This window comes from Aulonocara sp. 'chitande type north' Nkhata Bay, linkage group LG19 (genome assembly GCF_057382095.1).
Source record: "Aulonocara sp. 'chitande type north' Nkhata Bay isolate Kocher_YH1m ecotype deep benthic linkage group LG19, A_spYH_male_GT1.1, whole genome shotgun sequence".
Lineage (NCBI taxonomy): Eukaryota > Metazoa > Chordata > Actinopteri > Cichliformes > Cichlidae > Aulonocara > Aulonocara sp. 'chitande type north' Nkhata Bay.
In genome coordinates, this window is record NC_141362.1 from 28,679,826 (window position 1) to 28,699,699 (window position 19,874).

A 19,874-nucleotide genomic window follows, 5' to 3' on the forward strand; every position below is an offset into this window, starting at 1 on the left:
TTGTAAATGAGGAATGATGCAGTCTATCTCTTTAGCCTCTCAATGATACTTGAAGCTGCACAGGAGTTAACCAAACCAGACCTATTTTTTTATTCTAATGAATGAACTCAGCTTGAATCAGTTATGAAAAACGCTTTCTTTTTCGTTGCCTACATTCTAGAGGGTGACGTTGCCTCAACACCTAAACAGGAAACGGAGTTCAGTTGGGTTAAAGTGAGATATGGGAGGTGAGGAAACGAAAAATCAGCAGGGGAAAAAGAATCACAAGTCACTGTGATCTTTATAGTAGTTTTATAGCAGCATCTACTGTGTTACTGCTGCTCTGAGGTTTACTGCGCTTTGTGGATTTGCACAAATGAATTCAACAGGATGTAAGCAGATTTTCATGAATTGTCTTCGCTTCAATTTCCATCCCCTACATTTACAGTATACTGTTTATACTGTCTTTACACTAAATCCTATCAAGTTTGTATAAAGGTGGAATTCAGTAAATGCATCTAAGGATCATTAACATCTGCTGTTCTTTACATAACCTAAATCTGACCATGAACACTGTAGCTACTGTCCAACAAAGTGCTTTACTTTAAATCCATCAAACCTCTTTCATCCACCATTTAAATAACACAAAGTTAGCATAGCTCAGATTATCATATTTTTTTGTTGCAGAATATGACCCCCCCCCCCCCATTATTTTACATCATAAACAGATTCAATATCTGATTTAACACATTTTCTTTAGGCTTTCAGTTTATTAAGAAAATGTGTTAAATCACATTGGGCAGTCCTTTCTTTCTCCATCTCTGAGAGAAGTGAGCTTTCAACGTTACTCCCTTTAAGCTCGGTCTTCTTCTGCAGTGCCAGCTAGATGCTAAAGAATAGAGGCCACAACTTACAGACAACTGCACAATCGGGTGTTGAGCCAAAAAACAAAACCCAAAAGGAATCACCAGCTACACCATTAGGATTGCCTTATTGTTCAGGCTGAATCGGTTTGAAGGCCTGCATATACTGTATATATATTTTTAAAATCTGTCTCAGTGGGTCAACCACTGGATCCACCCAAAGGTGTGATATACTCCATAATGCCTCAGCAAACTGTGTTTAAAGTCCACTAAATAAACCACCTCTTTATTTAAAATGGCTCATCTGCAAAAAAGAAAAAAATAAGGCATGCAACACCATCAAATAATAACTCTGATCAAATGTGTTAAAACTAAAGTAACAAGCCTGTTTTTAAAATTTAAGGAGTAGAAAGTTTTGACATTTGTGTAAAAATGCTGGGAGTAGATGCTCAAGTGAAGCTTTTTATGTACAAGTCTTCCTATGATTTCTATCCAGGCATGCCACAGAATATAAAAAAAAAATGTAAAAATCTTTATTGTGCTTTCATACATGGTCTAGCATTTGACACATTAATTCTTATGAACCTTTTTGCATGTTGTGTTGCATGTTGAGTTGCATGATGCAATCTACTATAAGGCTCTCTGCACAATCTTGAAACAAGTGTCCTTCACTGATCACAGAGCAGGCTGCTCTCAGGGCTCTTGGCGTCCACGTCTCCCCAGTAGGGCAGGATGAAGGGCAGGTCAGCCACACGGCTCTCTAGCAGCCTCCACAGATGCTGGGCCACAAACTGGTTTCCTTTCTCTGAGAGATGCAGCCCATCAGACAGGTAGACCGTGTAGTCCTGTACAAAAGATGATAAAATAAGACATCTGAGGCCAAAAGACCTGAAACCAGAAACACTGTATACAGGAATACAAGATCATATCAGATTTTAAAAAAGGAAATCACAGTGAGTGCATAAAAAATTATATACATTATAATATTGATTGGCAATATTAAAATTAACCGTTTAATACCAGAAAATCTGACAAAATAATGAAATTATAATAAAAAAATGTTTGTTATTCATTTGAGAAAGCATTTGTTTTTTTATGTTATGGATCTCATTGGATTACTGCAGCACCTGAATGCCAAAAGCCTCAATATCAGCAACAAACAGCAGCTAGAAGTATTGATCCTCACCTGTCCATCTTTTTGCATGAGTGTCCAGAGATCCAGGACGTCTACACCACACTGACCAGCAGCTTCGACACACGCCTGTGCATACTGCCCCGCTACAGAGTTGTGGCGATTGAGAGGACATCCTGCAGGAGACGCAAAGGGATGCTCAGGATCTGCGTAGGACTGAGTGTGTAAAATGACAGGAATGAAGAAGGAGAAAAGCTCCTGTTACCTTTAAGAATGCACTCCTTCTCCCAAGATGGCTCATGCAAGGGGGGAGGTGTGATGAATATAACTCTGTCAGCAGTTACACCAGCAAAGGCCAGAAACCTGGTCATCTCCTTCAGGTTCTCAGAATACTCGTGCACAGGCACATGCTGCTGGCTCTTACCTGTAAACAAGGAGATGATAATATACAGACACATTTATTAATAAAAATATGTCATAAAAATTCATTTAAGGCTGTGGCACTTGCAAATGAGACATTATAATAAACATCCAGCAGTCTCTTGTCATCACAAAAAAAAATGTTCCCAGCTGTCATTAATGTATAATAAGAACAGCGGAGAAATGAGGATTCATCCGTGAGGAGAGCCGGTGACTTTTTTAAAAAAATCCAGCAATAAATCCAGCTGTCCAAGCCAATATGGTCTGTGATGTCTTGACTACCAGTCATGACATTGTTGGAAACTCTCAAGATGCCAATAAACACCCACTGGCCACCAGAGATGGGCAATAACGCGTTACTGTAATCCGATTACTTTTTTCAAGTAACGAGTAAAGTAAGGGATTACTATTGCAAAAACAGTAATTAGATTACCGTTACTTTCCCGAGAAACTCGCGGATTCTTCCACTGACCGCTGCGGCACACCTGCACCACGGCAAACCTCCACCTGCTTTACAGGTGAAAATAGAGCAACAGGACCGCTGAGTCTTTGATTTTATTTATTTTCTGCTGTGTTTCACTTGCATTTATTTGAAAGACTGAGTGTAAACACAAAAAATATTTTATTTTATGTGCTGGAATGTGCAGGAAATAGGTTTAAATGTTAAACAAATTTCTTCCAGTCAGAGAATATTGCATTTAATTTAATTTTTGCTTGATGCATAAAGTTAAAACTAATAAAACAAGTTTTAAAAAGAGACTTTTCCATTTGATTACATTTTGAATGATGGATTATGTAGAAAAAGTAGAATTGGGCCGAAAGATCTATCGCTTTATTACCTGTTCAGGTTGTAAATCCTGTTTTTTAAAAGTAACTAAGTAACTAATTACTTTGAAAATAAGTAATCAGTAAAGTAATGGGATTACTTTTTTCAAAGTAATCAGTAATTAGGTACTGATTACTTTTTTCAAGTAACTTGACCAACACTAGGTATACCTGTTTGTTAACACAAATATCTAATCGCCCGATCACAGCAGTTTAGCGCATATAGACACGTAGACATGGTGAAGATGACCTGCTGAAGTTCAAACTGAGCATTGAAATAGGAGAAAAAGTGATTTAAGTTGCATAGTTGTTGGTGATAGATGGGCTGCTCTCAGTTTTTCAACTTGCATACAACTACGTTGTCCAGACTAGCCTCTCTGAATGCGTGAACCTTGAAGCGGATGGGTTACAGCAACAGAAGACCACACCGGGTACAACTGGAAACTGAGGAAACTGCAGACTGAACGCCACAACGCCCAGATTGTCTCAAACTGGCTTGTTGAACATGACAGTGAGTTCACTGAACTTATACGGCCTCCACAATCGGAAGATCTCAAACCGATAGAGGGCCTTTGGAATGTGGTGGAATATGAGATTCACATCATGGATGTGCAGCAGGTCTATGATGCTATCATGTCAACATAGCCAAAAATCTCTGAGAAATGTTTCCAGCACTTGAATCTATGCCATAAAGAAATAAGACAGGCCTAAAAGCTAAAGGTGGTCTAAAGTGGCACTAGCAATCCGTACCTAATAAAATGGCCTGTGAATGGAATCTCTGTCAGGCCGATTCTGGCCCTCCAGGCCTTATGTTAGACACCCCTGGTGTAGATCACTGCAAATGTGCAAGTATTTGTTAAATTATAACAAGAGTGAGCATGCTCCAGTGAAGCTGTACCTTCCAATGCACTGTCATTGGCTCCGAAGAAAATGGTAACTGCTTCTATCTTGCTGTCTGCTGAATTTTCAGGGTTTATGAGGCGAGGAAGAACAATCTTGCCCCATCTGGAGTTATAGCCGGACAGTCCTCTGTTTATAACATCACATTTTCTAAAGGCAAAATAAAATCGCAGATACAGAGATCAGTCACATTAAGCAACTGCTGCATAACACAAGCACAATTTCTCTTAGAAGGAGTGTGTATTTTTACCTGTTTGGAAGTCAGAGCTATTATGAAGGGAATGCAATTTAAATGGAACTACACACCTTGCAAGTTTATCGGCAATTTCTGCTCCCCACCCATTGGGTTGAAATGAAACCTGAAAGAATCAACAGCACCGATTAATTATTTCCACACTAACAGTCAAAGTGGACAGTGATTGAGCAGACAAATAGTAAAATAGATTAAAGTGTAAACACTATCTAACCTGTGTGATGGAGTCCCCAAATAAAATAACTTTAGGCCAAATGATTGACGTGAACTTGGACATGGTGAAGCCAAGCCGGTTCCTAAAGAAAGGAAAGAGAAACGTCAGATTTTATAGGTAAAGCTTGCACATCAAATGCATTGTTTACACTGTAAACTCAGTTTCCGAGACGCGTTAAAAGTGTTTGCACAACAACTCATTAGAATTTATATTTTCAATCCACAAATTACCCAGTAGCCTTGGAAGAAGAAGGAAGGAAGGAATAAATAAGGAAATGTCTTCCGCACTTTTTAATGCTGATGGGGCTTTTATTTTGAAGGTTCCCGGAGTACGTTTTCCCCTTCCGCCTTGTTGTGTCACATCAAAAATCTTCCGTGCGAGCTGCAGAGTCTTGTGTGGATTCTTCAAAGGTCCAGCTAATAAATGAAGGTTAGCTCCAGCTATTATCAAGATTTTCAAATAGCAAAAAACAGATAGTTTAAATTTATACTCCTTGGTACTGTTTTGGACAAATTTAGCTCCAGATAAAAAGGAACTGTGATGGAATTCAAGCTAGCGTCAGCTGTACGTTACATTTATCCGCGGTAAACTTAACTACACGTGAAAAATGGATGAAACCCCCCCCGTCTCCTTTCATATAATCACTATTTATTAATGTCTAAACGCTTAATTGAAGATAGTGTATTTTTATCCTTTAATGCCCTCTTATATGGGCTTAGTTAGCACTACGGGCATGACACTGTCAAATTCCACTGACTATGATCTCCAACCACAGATTGTATTTGTAGTTTCCAACCTGACGAACCTGAGTCTCAGATAAATACAGCAATGAAACAGCCTGACACAACAGATGCGTCTATTAATAAGACTTGTGTTAGGATTAGGTGTTGGAAGGTGATGGGCTGGGATAAAGTCAGGGTTTTCCCTGCATATTAAAAATGGTATTATTAACAATATCATTAAACATTTTTTTTTTACGTGAAGTTTACTCAAACTTAAATATATTTTTGTTTATAAAATTCCCTAAAGTAAGTAGGAAATTGAAAGACTGTTGTAATATATGATAACATAGGCTTTGCGTAACAACATGCAGACCAGCTGTGGCTACAAAGGCTTGTTTTGCTGTTAAAATATTCCCAAGATGCCTATGTTTAATGTCCTCTTTGTGTCCTTAACAGCAATGTTGCGGCGTCCCAAGCCAACTGACTCAGAGGCAGACCTCCTGAGAGAGCAGGAGCACTTTCTCACTTCAGGCGCTCCCTCCGCCGCCAGTGTTGTCCGCCGCCCTGACAAGAGGAGAGGAGAAGCTGGAGAGGGAGAAGGGCAGAGTGGGGAGAATGAAGGGAGCCAGAGGGATGTGGTCACCATTGAAGGTTACAGATGACACAGATTTTTCACAAGAGCATATTGTGTTTTAAAACTTGTCTGATTTTAACTTTTTGGGGTCTCTTGTGTAAGTAGCTAAAGCTCAGCTGTTCTCTTAAATGCAGATCTTCCAGATCAGCTCCCTTCTCTGACCCCAGCCCCTCCTAAGAAGTCTCGCTTTAAAGCGAGTCGTGTCACCTTTGAGGATGAGGATGCCAAGGAAAGGCTGGACAGACACGACACTCACATCAGTGCCGTTCTCTCCAGAATTGTTGTAAGTGGAAGCTTCTTGTCTGTTCTCAGTTAGACTTGTTTAATGTCTTGTTTGGTGTATCCATAGTTTGGGATTCTTTTAGTTATTTATTTTACGTATGTGTATTTTTTTTGTGTCAAGGAGAGAGATACCAGCTCCACTCCAATATCTCTACCAGCATTTACAGGCATGGCTTTCCCCAAAGTGCTGCACCGCTCAGAAACCAGCAATCAGGTAAAGGTCAATAATATTATCTCTTCTTTAAATTTTAAAATTTCTTATCAGCCACTATAGATTCATAATCAGTTATTATATTTATTGCAGTAAGTCACCCCCTCTTCGTACGATGGCATGCTATTTTTGCATTCATTTGGTGTCGTGTGAAATAATCCTGGTTTTTTTGTTTTGTTTTTTTTTGTTCTCTCCCTGCAGGCACCTCTGTCATCAGCTGGAGGAAAGAAGAGCATCTTTGCTCGTCAGATTGCTGCCCAGAAACTAAAAGAGTGCAAGACAACATTACATAGTTTATCTGAAGCTGCTCCAACCCCAGAAACTACTATGGATACAGATCAGTGTGATGCTGCAGGTGGGGTTAACCATTAATATCACAAATGCAACACAGGTCTCAGTTTATTTGTGTGTTTTCGAAGAATTTAGGAATTACATATTTTCAGCAGTAATAACACTTTCTGAAAAATATTTTTCCTCCCTTCTATACCATCCTCTTCGTCTCTCTGTTCAGTAGAACCAGCAGCAGTCTCCGGTCCCAGGTTGGTGTCCGGGCAGGGGCTTCAGGGTCCCGATAGCTCAGGAGAGACCATGAGGATCCACATGGAAAACCAGGCCAAGCTCCAAGCCATGTCCCAGTCTGAGATACTCGAGGAGCAGAAGAAGCTCTTGTTTCAGCTCGGTAGGCATTGATGTTGTCGGCAGGATCTTTTCTTTATAATGCACGTTATAATTAAGATGTGATGGGGTGGATTTTCTATCCATTTAGATGTACTAGTCACGTACATCACACTTTTTTTTATCACCATTTCTGTACAGCATGTAATGCAGTTATTTTTGCTTCTCAGATCCTAGACTGGTGGACTTTGTTAGATCTCGCAAAGCACAGAGCGTCTCATCCTTTCCCTCCCCATCCAAACACCCCAAGGACAAAAGTGGCACAGAAGATCCTCCAGTTCAGGATGTGAGCAGAGAGTCAGGCTCCTGCAGTGCTGCAGTGTTGTGTCAGAAACCCCAAGAGGTGAAGATGGAAGGAGAGGAGGAGGAGCTGTCAGCGCCACCACCTGCTGTGACGGGTATGATTTATTCAAATTCAACACCAGTTTCTGCTCTCTGCTGCTGGTGATTAAGATGAAAGTTAGATTCTAATATATGTGGATGATGTTGTTATTAAGTGTGCCTATGCAATAGCACACTTTCACATTGTTCCTGTGCCTGCTTTCCTGGTAAGATTGAATCCTCATTTCTGGGATCTTAAATTTGCTTAAGGAGACCAATTTTATCCACTTTTTAAAGAGACGATGACACTTAGCTGTTAACCAGCATTCCCTCACTTCCCGGTCAAATATCTTCTTCTCATTTCTGCACGCTTTTCCGCTCTCGTACTTGTCCATCCTCTCACTGTGTAACTTAACGTCAGATGTAGTTGCTGCATGGCTAAAACTGATTCATATCTCCATTTGGAGTGATAGAAGCCTCTCTTTGAAGTTTTATTTCAGAAAATGCAAAAATCAACTTCACCCCTTAATTTGTTGCTTATACATCACACGAACCCCCCAAAAAGTTAGAACTTCATTATGTTATTCTGTCCTGCTTGCATTGGCTACAATTAATAGCCAGATTGTTTAAGCTTCTAGTCACGTTTAATGAGTGCTGAGGTTTTTGCAGCAGATGCAGCTTCTAAAATTGTTTGGAGAAGTTGTTTTTGGCTAACTAATTGTCATTTTCATTTACAATGCTACGCTGTTTTTACCACAATGGATGCGTCTGTGAATACAGAGGAGGATCTGCCAGTGAAGCCTCAGAAGGAATGGGTCCACATGGATAAGCTGGAGCCGGAGAAGTTGGAGTGGTTGAGAGACTTGCCTGAACCCAGAAGGAAAGGAACCAAGAAAGTAAGATCTGGTATTTGACTTGCAAGTAATGAAAGATCTAGTTAAAATTCTGTATTTTATTCAACACTTTCCGTTGTTTTTGTGTGTCCTGATAGGCCATGCAGGCTCGTTTTGACTTCGCGGGGACTTTAATTCCGCCCACTGAGGATCTGCCAACGCACCTGGGCCTCCACCACCATGGAGAGGAGCCTGAGGTCAGTCAGCACAAAGTCACAACAAAAAGACAACTTTACCTCCTTAAAATTGGAGTGATGCTTTTATAAAATGACAACAATGTCAAGTTCCAGTTGACTCCTTGGTAGAACACAGTAGAACCTACTGGATTGTGCGTGTAGATTAAATATCACAACCTGTGGCTTAATTTTAAGTTTATGTCATGTTTTTTTACTGAAGTACAAAAACAAGACTGCAGAGGATTTAAATAAGATTGAGGTTTGTAGTGAAACACACTTTGAGAGCTCAGTAAGAGTAGAAAAGCACTAATAAGTACCTATCCATTCACCATTTATCTGTAAGTTTTCTCTGTTATTATTCAGTCTGATTGATCCCATCAGACTCAATTTCTTTCTCATTCATTTAAATTCAGTTCTTCTCATATCTGCACCTGTAAAAATGTATAAACTCTTATCATGAGATCTCATCTTGACATTTGTCCCCAGCGGGCAGGTTATTCCCTGCAGGAACTCTTCCTGCTGTCTCGGAGTCAGGTCATCCAGCAGAGGACGCTGTCGCTCAGCACTCTGGCGAACATCCTCTCAAAGGTACCAGAACCTAGACGCATGAAGTTCCACTCTTAGCTTTAAGAAGCGTGCCTCTGTCATGTTGCTGGATTTTTTTCTTCTTCTTCTTTTTTTTTTTGCAGGCGTGTGCTGGGGAATACGTGTCAGTTCTGAAAGGCAGCGTGACGTCTACTCTGCTCGACGCCGGCCTGCTCTTTCTGCTCCGCTTTGCATTGGACGATAGCGTGGAGGGAGTGATGTCTGCAGCTGTGCACGCTCTTAAAGCACTGCTTGTGTGTGCAGAAGATGAAGTAAGATTATAAAGCATAAAGCCAAATATTGCAATAGTAATATAATAAAAATAATAATAATAATAATTGTTTAACCTGCACTAATTTACTCTTTGTAATTTTCTATATGCACTATTTGAAAAAAGCAAATAAATAAATACAAATATCACAGAAATTTGTCCTCATACTGAGGACTAATATAAAGAAAGAACTATATCATGTAAAACTCAAAGCTTTATTTCGATGATTTGTGCATAAACAGCACAGCATTGACTCATTATCGGATAATATCTTTTAAAACACATCAGCTGAATAGAATAGAATACACTGTTCCTTTACTGTAAATGAGTACAAGTGTCTGAAACCCCAGTCAAGTTCCTCTTACAAATGAGTTCCCTCACTCAGGAGTGTCTGGACTGCACTTTTTCCTGGTTTCGCGGTCTGTCTTCCTTCCCCCTGCTGCCATCTGCTCAGGAGGAAGAAGATGAGGAGGATGAAGGGCTGGATGAAAGTATGAAGGAGACGGCGAAGGAGAAAGAAGAGAGGAAGAGCGATCATGAAGTGGCCAGACAGGATGCTGTCAAGGTGAAGATCTCAATATCCCTTTTTTTTTTGCATTCTACATGTTGCCTTCGTGACCTGTGGATGGAAACTGATCAAAGGTTTCTGATTTCAGGGTTTGTTAAAAATGAAACTGCTCCCCAGGCTGCGTTACATTCTCGAGGTGGTCCGGCCGTCACCTCGGGTGGTTCAGGATGTCCTGGAGATCCTGACTCGCATTACTAGGCATTCCTCCTCATCTGCTACGCAGGTAACAACAGCAACTTTTTAACAACTGAGAAGTCTTTAAACTCAAAGTCCTTCATAGCTGAAATACCTCTTGGTGTATCCCATTCTCAGGTGTTGGATTGTCCTCGTCTGATGGAGACAGTAATGTCAGAGTTTCTTCCCACTTCCTGGTCACCATCATCTCAGTCCATTTATGGACTTCCACTTTCCAGCGCAATGAAGCTTCTAAGAGTTTTGGCTACCTCTGGCAGACATGCCTGTGCAAGACTGGTAAAATCAATAAGTGTAATTTTTTAACTGCAAAGATACTCGAGTAATGAGATTTATAATGCATTGATTCTGCAAGCTGCCAGTCCAGGGGCCGACTTTTAAGACAAAAGCTATAAAAACAGTGTTTAGCGTTACTTATGATGTATTCCTGTTTTTAATATTAGTAGCAAACATGTTTTTGGAGGCTCATCGGTGTACTGTAGTGGGAAAACACATTTGGCTTGCACTCAAAAGATCCCTGGTTTGAGACCAGTGGTTATAAGCTAGTGTGCTCCTAGTACCAGTCCTAACCAGGATAAATGGGAGGGTTGCATCAGAAAGGTGTAAAATCTGTGCCAAATAAACATCCTCTGTGGAGACCGCTGGAAAGAAGGGTAATCGGTGTTGTGCCTTCTTTTTTGGCCTTTCCAGTTAAACTCTCTGGGAGCGAGTGAGCGATTGTCTCATCTACTGAGTGCAGAGCCCAACGAGCTGCTGCTGGAGCCGACCGAGTCCCTCAGGATCACCACAGAGGCCTACAGGCTGTGGGCCGTAGCAGCCGGCTATGGACAGGCGTGCAAATTATACATGTAAGTTATAATGTGAGAGCGATTACTGCCACAGTTCTTAACACAGTTATATTTGTCATATTTAAAAAAATGTTGCTATGTTGATGCACTAGTGAGAAAATAGAATCAAATGTAAACAATTAATGTCTGTATCTACACTGAGATAGAAAATTTGCAAATGATTCTATCAGGAATTTGCACATTTACTTTATGATGAGCCAACAGCCTGCTAGATAAAGGGTCCCTTACCAGTTTATATTGTATGTGGCTCCCTTCGCGCTCTGTCCAAACGTAAGAGCCAGGCTCTCCTCTTCACTCACAGTGAGTATTTAATTGCTTTGATTTGCTGTGTTTTCCCGCAGAGACCTGTATCCAGCCTTAGTGACAGCACTGCAGTCTGTTCACAGACTTCCACCTGCCTCAGATCCTCTGCAACCTCTGCAGCTCCAGCGGTTTTTGGCTCTGCTTTCTCTGCTCACGCAAGTTACACACACAGCTGGCTGCCATCAGGAGCTCCAGGCTGGGATGGTCAGGTACAGATCAATGAAGCCATTCTGCTAGAGAATCTGGAGGAAGCAGTGTTGGCTTGAACGCTCTGATCTTACATGTCAGTTCCTCTGCTTTCACTGCAGCTCCGGTGGAGAAGAGTGCCCTCCCCCTCCTCCTGTATCTTGGGGTCATGTCACAGGGTTGCAGACATCCTTAATGGGGCATTTGAAGGGTTTTATTAAGAACCTCGATGATCCACTTCAGAAAGACGGCAGCCTCACTCTGATACCAGTTTACCTTGTTTACCTAGAAGCGTACTACCATCAGCTCTCCAGACAGGTATTTCCTGCCTTTCCCTTCCATAAATGAGATGTTTCATATTTATTGTTACTTATGCTAAGTTAAAATTTGATGTCATGTGATTTCCCAGCTGGCGAGTGGTCATCGTGTATCCTTCCTTCTGCACGCTCAGTTTAAGCAACAGTGAGAATGCAGCTAATTATGTCCTGTTGTGCGCTACATGTGACAAAGAGGAACTTGAGGATTATCTTGTTCGCTGTTTATGTCTCAAATTCCTTGAAACTGATGAACATGTTGCTCCACAGAACTGTTTCAAGCCCGTGGAGACTCTTCAAGAGCTCGAGCTGCTGACATCTGATGCTCTTCTCCCTCTGATGTCTCACAGTGTTGTGCAAGGCCTGATAAAGAATCTCAAGTATGTCTGAAAACAGATGGCAATTTAGCCTTTTTTCCACAAAATTTGTGTTTGAGTTGAACCTTTAACATCATTCATTATTATTTAAAAAAAAAAAAAAAAGTTGGGCAGGGATAGCTCAGTAGGTAGAGTGGTGGCCCCATGATCGGAAGGTCGGGGGTTCGACTCCACTGAACGGCTACCCTGAGGTACCCCTGAGCAAGGTACCGTCCCTGCACACTGCTCCCCGGGCGCTGCATTGGTGGCTGCCCACTGCTTCACTGGGTGAATGGGTTAAATGCAGAGGAACTATTTCCCTATGGGGACTAACACATACACATTATAACAGCACAGTTTAATGTTTTTTTCCACACCAGGTCTTCCTCTGTAGTGTGTAATGCTCAGGCTATACCTCTGGGCCCAGAAATCACTAATAACCTCCCTGGATTGGCGTGCATGGGATGGAGGAATCGTCCGGGGCTGGTTGCTCCCAGCTCCCCTTTCCCTCTTCTGACTGGACTGGGGCTCCTATTGGAGACGATCACAGGGATCCATAAAGGCCTCAGCAGCAAGGTAGGACTGACTGTCCTTGGGGTGTTTTTATTTTGTTGTTGTTTGCTGGTTTTATACATTTTCTGCTTCGTTTATGTCCAACCAAAACATAGAACTAATGAGTAAAGCATGTGGACTCTCCTTGTAATGAAGGTATGGGTACTCTTTGCACTCTGGGGCACATTGTTAGGTACACCTTTGTAGTATGAGGTTAGATTCCCTTTTTGCCTTCAGAACTTTTGCCTTAATTGTTTGTGGCAATGATTCAACGAGGTGCTGGAAACATTCCTCTAAGGTTTTGGTAAATATTGACATGATAGCATCACACACATTTTTTTGGCTGAACATGATGACCACATCCCATAGCTGCTCTATTGGATTAGGATCCGCTAACTATGGAGGTCATCTGAGTACAGTGAGCTCAGCTGATACTAAGGGGCCCACTATCACCACCCTGAGTCATTGATACAAGGCAGGATGGATCCATGATTTAGGTTTTTATTTCAAATTCTGACTGAATGTCGCAGCAGAAATCAAGACTTATTGTTTTCTAATCTTTTGTTCAGTTGTGGTGAGTCCACATGGCTTGTAGTGTTAATTTTCTCTTCTTAGCTGACAGGCTTCGAGGCTCGATATGTTGTGCACTGAGAGATGCTCTTCTGCATGCTTTAAATGTATGCATCCATCTGGCAGTAACGGCCATGCCGTGTCATTCTGATGCTCAGCTTGAATTTTAAGAGGTCGTCTTGACCTCAACGTCGTGCCTAAATGCTGCCATGTGATTGGCTGATCGTATATTTAGATGTCCCCGCTCTCACTCACTAGTTCACCGGACTGCTTCTGTCGGAGCCTGTGACTGGTTACCTGCGCAGCTGTAGTCAGGCTACACCCAGCCTGTCTCACACCAAGGCTTGGCTTCTACGTCACGAACACCACCTCCTCTACCTGCTGCTGCGACTGGCTCACAGACTGGTACGTCCACTCCATCTTTAATGTTGAGCTCAGTTTAGCCATGTTATACAGTATTTTAAACCATTTTTCTTTCAGGCTTTAGTTTCCTTCTTATGCCGCAGCTTGTATGATTCCTGGCTAGTTCATTTATTTTTGCCTTGTATGGAATGAAAATGGGTGCAGCCCTTTTCTACTTGATTTTGGTGTTTTGAGCATAAGATCAGATTTTATCTGCTCACTTGTTGATGTTTAATTATTTATTTTAACCTAATCATGTTATTTTTTCCCCTCTGTTTTACCTCTCTCAGGTTCCCCTCGACTCAGAAATAGCAAAACATGCCTCACTTTACCACCAGGTGGCGCTAGTTGTACTGCCTTGGTTATTGCCAGGCAGTGAATACCTGGTACATGAACTGCTCTCCACCATTGTCTTCAGCAAGGACTTTATATCGTATGTTTACCTTTAATCAGTTTAATCTGAGATAAGTGAAGCACCTACAATATTACTCTAAAGTGCCTGAATTTTTATAATTACTTTTTATTTTGATAGTTTGTCTAAATCGATGTTTAAATTAGTGCCTCAAAAATGTGACTGATGGTTGTCCTCTAATTTTGCTAACGACATTATATATAAAATTTAATTTCTTTGAAATAAGATTAAATGAACAAATGACCCATTTCCATCAAAAATTTCTCGTTCTGTTTCTTCGCTTATTAAATTATCAGGGTGTTTATGTCTATTTCTTTGATTTCCAGAGAAGGACACAGTGGAGGACCTGAGGCTGTGGAGCTGGGGGAGCTGAAGCTTCATGAGGAAACACAAAAGGACACCTCTCCCTCTCTCCAGACTGTCGGGGCTCTCCTGAGAGAAGCCTGTGTCCAGCTGCCATCCATACGAGGTTGCTTCCTCACTCACCTGGCCCACCTGGAGTCGTCTGTAATAGTGTCCAGAGATGCTCTCCTGGGCCACAACCTCTGGATCAAAAGTCATCTCTTGCCAGAGCTCACCGGTCCCATCCTGCCATCTGATTGGCCTTTCCTTCCACTTCTCAGCCTGTATGAGCAATCGGGGGTGTCTGATGGTGGAGGGCTGGCAGTGGAGGAGCTTCCTCAGGGGGCTCTGCAGGCTGTGACTCACTGTCTGCAGTGGTTGCTGCTGCTGGAGGTCTGGAGGGAGGAAGCGCTAAAGGTATTCAAACAAGTCAAGTCAGTTGCCCGTCTGAATTTTCTCAGAGGGCTTTGGTGTCAAGTCTCAGCGGAGACCACATAGAAATCTGATTATTAACACATTTAATTAATAGGCAATTTTGTGGGGTTGTTGTACATATAAATGGAAAAGTTTTATATATTCCATGTCAGCCAACAAAATGTATATCAGTAACAGCAGAACTGATCCATTATATAATAATATAACTAGTACATGCACATACTACTGAATTGTTTGGCCTGTTTGGCAAACTGATGTACTTAATCACATTTAAAAAATGAAAACATAGATGTGGTAGATGCTGTTGTTTGTCGTTTAGCTCGTGCCATTTTGGCTTTTATGTGAGGTCATCGCTAGGCTTGTATGATGCAACTTCTGGTCATATAACACAGATGTTATTGTCATGAAATGAAAACAGAAGGATGCCTTCATAAGAGGTTGCAGGTCCATCGAGGCTAAAAACACGTCCTGTTAGTCTGTTACTAGTTGGTTGCCAGGCAGCGTGATGGTGGCGTAATGTATCATGCATAGTTCAACTTTTTTGTATATAAATTAGTTATTTTCAGGAAATAAAAATGATATGAAGCTTTTATAAGTTGTTACAGGTCCATAATTGCTAAATATAGGCCATTTCAGTTCATTGCTAGGCAGTTGCTAAGCAACATAATGACACCTTTAATATATGATATAGATAGGAACCTTCAAGCGCCACAAATGCACCTGTATACCAAGTTTGGTTGCTCAACTCCAGATGGTGTGGGAGGAGTTTATGGACAGAGACAAACAAGCACACTAATTTTTTTGTGCGTGAGATAGTGAGATGCTGTCATAGTAACACTTTAGAAAGAGGCAGAGGGGTGGTAGAGAGGGGAAGGCAGAGTTAGAGGCCATGATAAACGTTCGCTGTATTCATTCTGGAGTCACCGAGTGTCTGAATATGTGACTTCTTTTGGTATGTGCTTGTTTTACTCTATAGAAACTGATGTAGGATGTCTGACGTGCTTGCTGTGTTAGGTGACTAGCAGGCGCAGTTATCCAAAATCTATAACTTTTACTTCATATTCTCCTTTCACAGTAAATCAAATGTCAATTATTTGTCAGTTTATTAGTGCTAGTCTTAAAATATAGTTCACATATATTTTAAGATAGTTCACAATTTTCATAGAGAAGTACTTTGTACATGCAATGGAGTTACAAAGAAAACCTACACCCTTCAGATGTTTCTTCTGTAGATCTGTTTCCTTATCACATAAATTGATTGCTTCTGTGTCATGCTGTAGGTGGTCCTCCCTGTCGCCAAGTTCGCCCGCCTGTCCTGTGTGTTCCTCTGTTCCAGTGACTTGTTCCTGGAGAGACCCGTTCAGAGGCTGACCTGGGGTCTGTTCAGACTGCTCACCAGGTCTGATATGACACATTTAGCTTTTTCTTTTACACCAACTAATCTCTAAAAGTTAACAGTGACCCTTCATTTTCAGGAGCACCAAGCTGGACTCTTTGGACCTGAACGTCCCTCCTCCAGGTCTGGCCTCATTCCAGGACTTGTATTCAGCCCTTGTGTCCCAGTATGAAGCTGTGTCTTTTGGAGACCGGCTGTTTGGTTGCTGGGTCCTCTTGCCCCTGCAGAGGAGGTACAGCACCACCATGAGGCTGGCGGTGTTTGGCGAGCACGTGGGGATGCTGAGGTCTCTGGGGGTCACTCTAGAACAGGTAACGATGATGGCGTAATGATCTCTGTTGAAGTGATTTTTCCACTTCCTGTTATAATAAGTTATTTATTGTTTATATGTCTGTCTTGTCATTTGAAGCTGTCCATTCCTATCGAGAGGTTCACCTCCCCACCTGAAGATTCCCTCCCTCTCCTCCGTCTCTACTTCCGCTCTTTGGTAACTGGGACTTTGAAGCGCTCCTGGTGTCCTGTCTTATATGTGGCTGCTTTGTCTCACGTGAACTCCTTCATCTTCTCTCAGGATGCTGCTGCACAGGTACAGCAACACTTGACACACTGAGCACTGAGTTGCTCTGCTTTATCTGAATGTTTTAGGTGTGCATTCATATTAAGATTGTCCTTTGTATCAATGGCAGTGAAAGCTAAACCCGGCTGCCACATGTCCTGCAGCTGCTCTGAATAGACCCTGGGTTTGTGGGAACAGCTTCTACATCTGCTTTTGTACATTTTTGGATCAAAAAGGAGCTTGTTGGGTGAAAGTCTTGACAATTTGACAAATGCACAAAACCAGTCCTCATATTATTTCTATTTATTCATGGGTTTGTAACTTTGAATTGGCTGCAAGCGTTTGAAGTTAAAATGAGAAACACATCATATTTGCTCAATTCACAAAGGCATTATTTTAGAGGGGTGAAGCTGAAAACATTCATACGTGCAGTGGAGCAGCATTAAACACGGAGACATAAAGTGCACGAGCCAGGCTTTGATCTTTAATTCCCTTGTTCTTTTCCAGGAGGTTGAAACCGCTCGACACAGTATGTTGAGGAAGATCTACTACCTGACTGACGAGGTACTCCTCTCCTTTTAGCATGCACTGGTAGTTTTCCTGCTCTCTTTCTGCCTCTGGTCTTTACATGCTGTGTTCATTGATTACTCATTCTCCCCCCTTGTTATTACAGTCTTGCTAAACTCTCATTGTTTTCATTGCGTGCTTTACCACCATAATGTCTTAATACTTTTGTTTTCTCAAAGTGGAGCTATTGTGCTCAGTCCTAGCTCCACATTTCTATTCTTGGACTGTACTGGAGTAGATTTGTGTGACTCACAATACAAAATAATCCTTATTTATTTTGTACTGGGCTTTTGCGCAGCCGCTTTAGTTCCTCTTTTAGCTCTCTCCTTCCTCCTTCCATCCATTTAATCCAGCTTTCTTCTGAGTGGCTGCTGCTCACAAACAAAAGATGTAAACAGCAGATTGGTAGGACTTCTGTGCTCAAAGCCAGAGCTCTTATGAGACCAAATTAGAAAACTGTCTGAAGCCGATTGTTTAGAACATTATGAAGTCTGAGCTTTCAGCTCACTGGGATTACTTACACATACGGTGACCTCACTGTGAGCATGGATATTTTAAAAGGTTTATATGTATGATAGAAATAGTGAAAAGTACATTAGTTCTTTAAATCCAGGTTTTAAGTAGTGGCCTCACTTCAGTTGAGTGCATTTGCAAAACACTGTTTCATTATAGGCCTGCATGTCCTGCAGTTATATTTAGAAACGTAGTAGGTTTTGAGTTTCGAATGACTTAGTTTTGCACGTTTGTGGAGCTCAATGGGGGCAAATATTTAGTTCTTCTTGGCTTGAAAGGTCAAAAGCTTAAAGATTTATTGTTTTAAACTGATAATATTCAGAGTGTGCAGTGATCGCTGTCTGTTTCCTACTGTCAAGTGGGGATTTTATATTTTTAAACTAGTGCAAATATGGGCTTTGACGTATTTACATGAACGACTAAATCAAACTACGTGTCAGGCAGCGGGTTCAGGAGCAGCAGGAGGAGAGGAATCAGCGTTTGTTTCAGAAATGTGGCAGGGTTGGGTTCAGTTAGCTCTCATCATGGAACAGAAAACTCACAGAGCTCGTCATCTCAGGGTGAACAAATTCTACTAAAGCTGCTTTCTGGAACAAGGCCCTGATTTTCGGGGGAGAGTATGTTGTTAATAAGTACTTTTATTTCCGTAACGGGAAGTGCTGCACTTCATTGACGACAGAAATCCATCTTCAGGGAGGTGATCAATGAAAGATGGTCATTGAGGCAGAGGCATGCGAGGAGCTGTCACTTGTGCACATTTCATACTGTTCTGATTAAGTGCACGTTCAGCCTAGCATGTAAACACCAGGTCCGGTTAAATCACATAGTGTGTAACAGTCAGTATGAAAAAGGAAACGCGTGTGTTTAACCTCAGCTGGTGTCTCTATCCCCCCTGGTAACAGCAGGGTCCACATGGGGCACAAGCATGTCTTGTTGGGAATATCTGGTTCACACAATCACTCCTGCTGCTCCTCTCACATCTTTCTCACTGTCATTCTCTCATTTCCAGGTGTTGAGGAGTCACTTGCTGCTCTTCCGTCTGCCCCAGCATCACTTACAGCTCGGCTTCGACATGTACGAACAGTTGCCTCCCATTAGGGCCAAACGTTTGGAGAGAGTCCTGGGACTGCAGGAGAGCAGTGTTGACAAAGGAGACTGAAAAGAGTGATAAAAAACCTGAAGAAAAATAACAGGGTTGTATTCTCAAAATAGGCTAGGCAGAGGCGAGATGCGGTATTATGAAAGCAGAAGGTGCTGCACCACAGCGAGATGTTCATTTCAAGGCCTAACAATGTCACATGTAGTTGTTTCTGTGGCCCTTTTTTCTTTAAACTAAAGCTGAGTTAGACTCAGTTTCTAGTGCTTATGGTAGCCTGATGAGGCTCTCACCGGAAATTCTCTGAAAATTATTACATTGAGGCCAAAGTTTAAATAAAAATGTCAAATGTTTTCTTCCTGTTTTGTTACTAATATGTTTGTATATTTGCAAAAAATGCCACCATGTGTTCCAGGTTCTTAAAAAAATATGGCAGGGCAGTTCTTCCTGCTTCACTAGTGCCTGAAATGATTGTAAATAAAACAGTGATGTTTGAATAAAATATGATGTGTAACCTTTTATCCCATTAAACCTGAGCTCTGAAATTTTTACCTTCTTAATATTAGTATGTTTGTGAAACATCCTGTGTAAATAAGACATTCATGGGGGAACTGAGACTAAAATGAATGTAGGAACGAAAGTGCTCCTGCGGTGTTGGTACATCTTAAAACGTTCGCTTCCTGTTTAATTGCCTGTTCGTAAATGTTAACATATTTGCATAATTGTTGCACATAACAACAATCAGCAAGTTTTGGTTTCACGACTTTTTGTGCTACAGCTGAAAGAGTAAGTGGGTTTAGGTGGTATACCTGCATTTCTGCAATCGTCTTTGTGTTAGGTTCCCCTAAAAAGGTCCAGGGGATGAGGGAAAGTAACAAAGTATCCAGGTCGAAAAAGAGACAAGGAGGCA

The 19,874-nt window shown here is 41.5% G+C and overlaps 2 protein-coding genes across 3 annotated transcripts; one reads left to right on the forward strand and one right to left on the reverse strand.

Annotated features, from left to right (window-relative positions):
• Nucleotides 1–869: 869 nt before the first annotated feature.
• iah1 (isoamyl acetate hydrolyzing esterase 1 (putative)) lies at nucleotides 870–4,946 on the reverse strand. Its single transcript, XM_086275021.1, has 7 exons — nucleotides 4,817–4,946; nucleotides 4,587–4,668; nucleotides 4,426–4,478; nucleotides 4,118–4,269; nucleotides 2,240–2,398; nucleotides 2,029–2,150; nucleotides 870–1,687 (listed from the first exon to the last, which is right to left on the reverse strand). Exons 2-7 carry the CDS (start codon nucleotides 4,647–4,649, stop codon nucleotides 1,511–1,513), a joined length of 726 nt encoding a protein of 241 aa, XP_086131147.1. The 5' UTR covers nucleotides 4,650–4,668; nucleotides 4,817–4,946; the 3' UTR covers nucleotides 870–1,510.
• rpap1 (RNA polymerase II associated protein 1) lies at nucleotides 4,945–19,495 on the forward strand. 2 transcript variants are annotated; one of them, XM_086275019.1, is made up of 27 exons: nucleotides 4,945–5,015; nucleotides 5,765–5,959; nucleotides 6,077–6,225; nucleotides 6,346–6,438; nucleotides 6,637–6,790; nucleotides 6,947–7,114; nucleotides 7,281–7,508; nucleotides 8,212–8,327; nucleotides 8,423–8,521; nucleotides 8,987–9,088; nucleotides 9,190–9,357; nucleotides 9,742–9,921; nucleotides 10,013–10,147; nucleotides 10,237–10,395; nucleotides 10,807–10,964; nucleotides 11,306–11,476; nucleotides 11,576–11,771; nucleotides 12,038–12,147; nucleotides 12,504–12,699; nucleotides 13,504–13,650; nucleotides 13,938–14,080; nucleotides 14,386–14,818; nucleotides 16,117–16,235; nucleotides 16,312–16,543; nucleotides 16,642–16,818; nucleotides 17,296–17,352; nucleotides 18,878–19,495. In XM_086275019.1, the coding sequence occupies exons 2-27, from the start codon at nucleotides 5,767–5,769 to the stop codon at nucleotides 19,025–19,027; spliced, it is 4,233 nt and encodes a 1,410-aa protein (XP_086131145.1). In that variant the 5' UTR covers nucleotides 4,945–5,015; nucleotides 5,765–5,766; the 3' UTR covers nucleotides 19,028–19,495. The 2 variants fall into 2 exon arrangements, with proteins under 2 accessions (XP_086131145.1, XP_086131146.1); XM_086275020.1 differs by having other exon boundaries at nucleotides 6,950–7,114.
• Nucleotides 19,496–19,874: the final 379 nt, after the last annotated feature.

Coding starts and splice junctions, on each gene's coding strand:
- rpap1 (XM_086275019.1), top strand. CDS start 5,767: ATGTTGCGGCGTCCCAAGCCAACTGACTCAGAGGCAGACCTCCTGAGA. Junction 8,522..8,986: donor ACCATGGAGAGGAGCCTGAG/GTCAGTCAGCAC, acceptor ATTTGTCCCCAG/CGGGCAGGTTATTCCCTGCA. Junction 13,651..13,937: donor TGCGACTGGCTCACAGACTG/GTACGTCCACTC, acceptor TACCTCTCTCAG/GTTCCCCTCGACTCAGAAAT.
- iah1 (XM_086275021.1), bottom strand. CDS start 4,649: ATGTCCAAGTTCACGTCAATCATTTGGCCTAAAGTTATTTTATTTGGG. Junction 4,479..4,586: donor TTGGGGACTCCATCACACAG/GTTAGATAGTGT, acceptor TGATTCTTTCAG/GTTTCATTTCAACCCAATGG. Junction 2,399..4,117: donor CAATGACAGTGCATTGGAAG/GTACAGCTTCAC, acceptor CCTTGTTTACAG/GTAAGAGCCAGCAGCATGTG.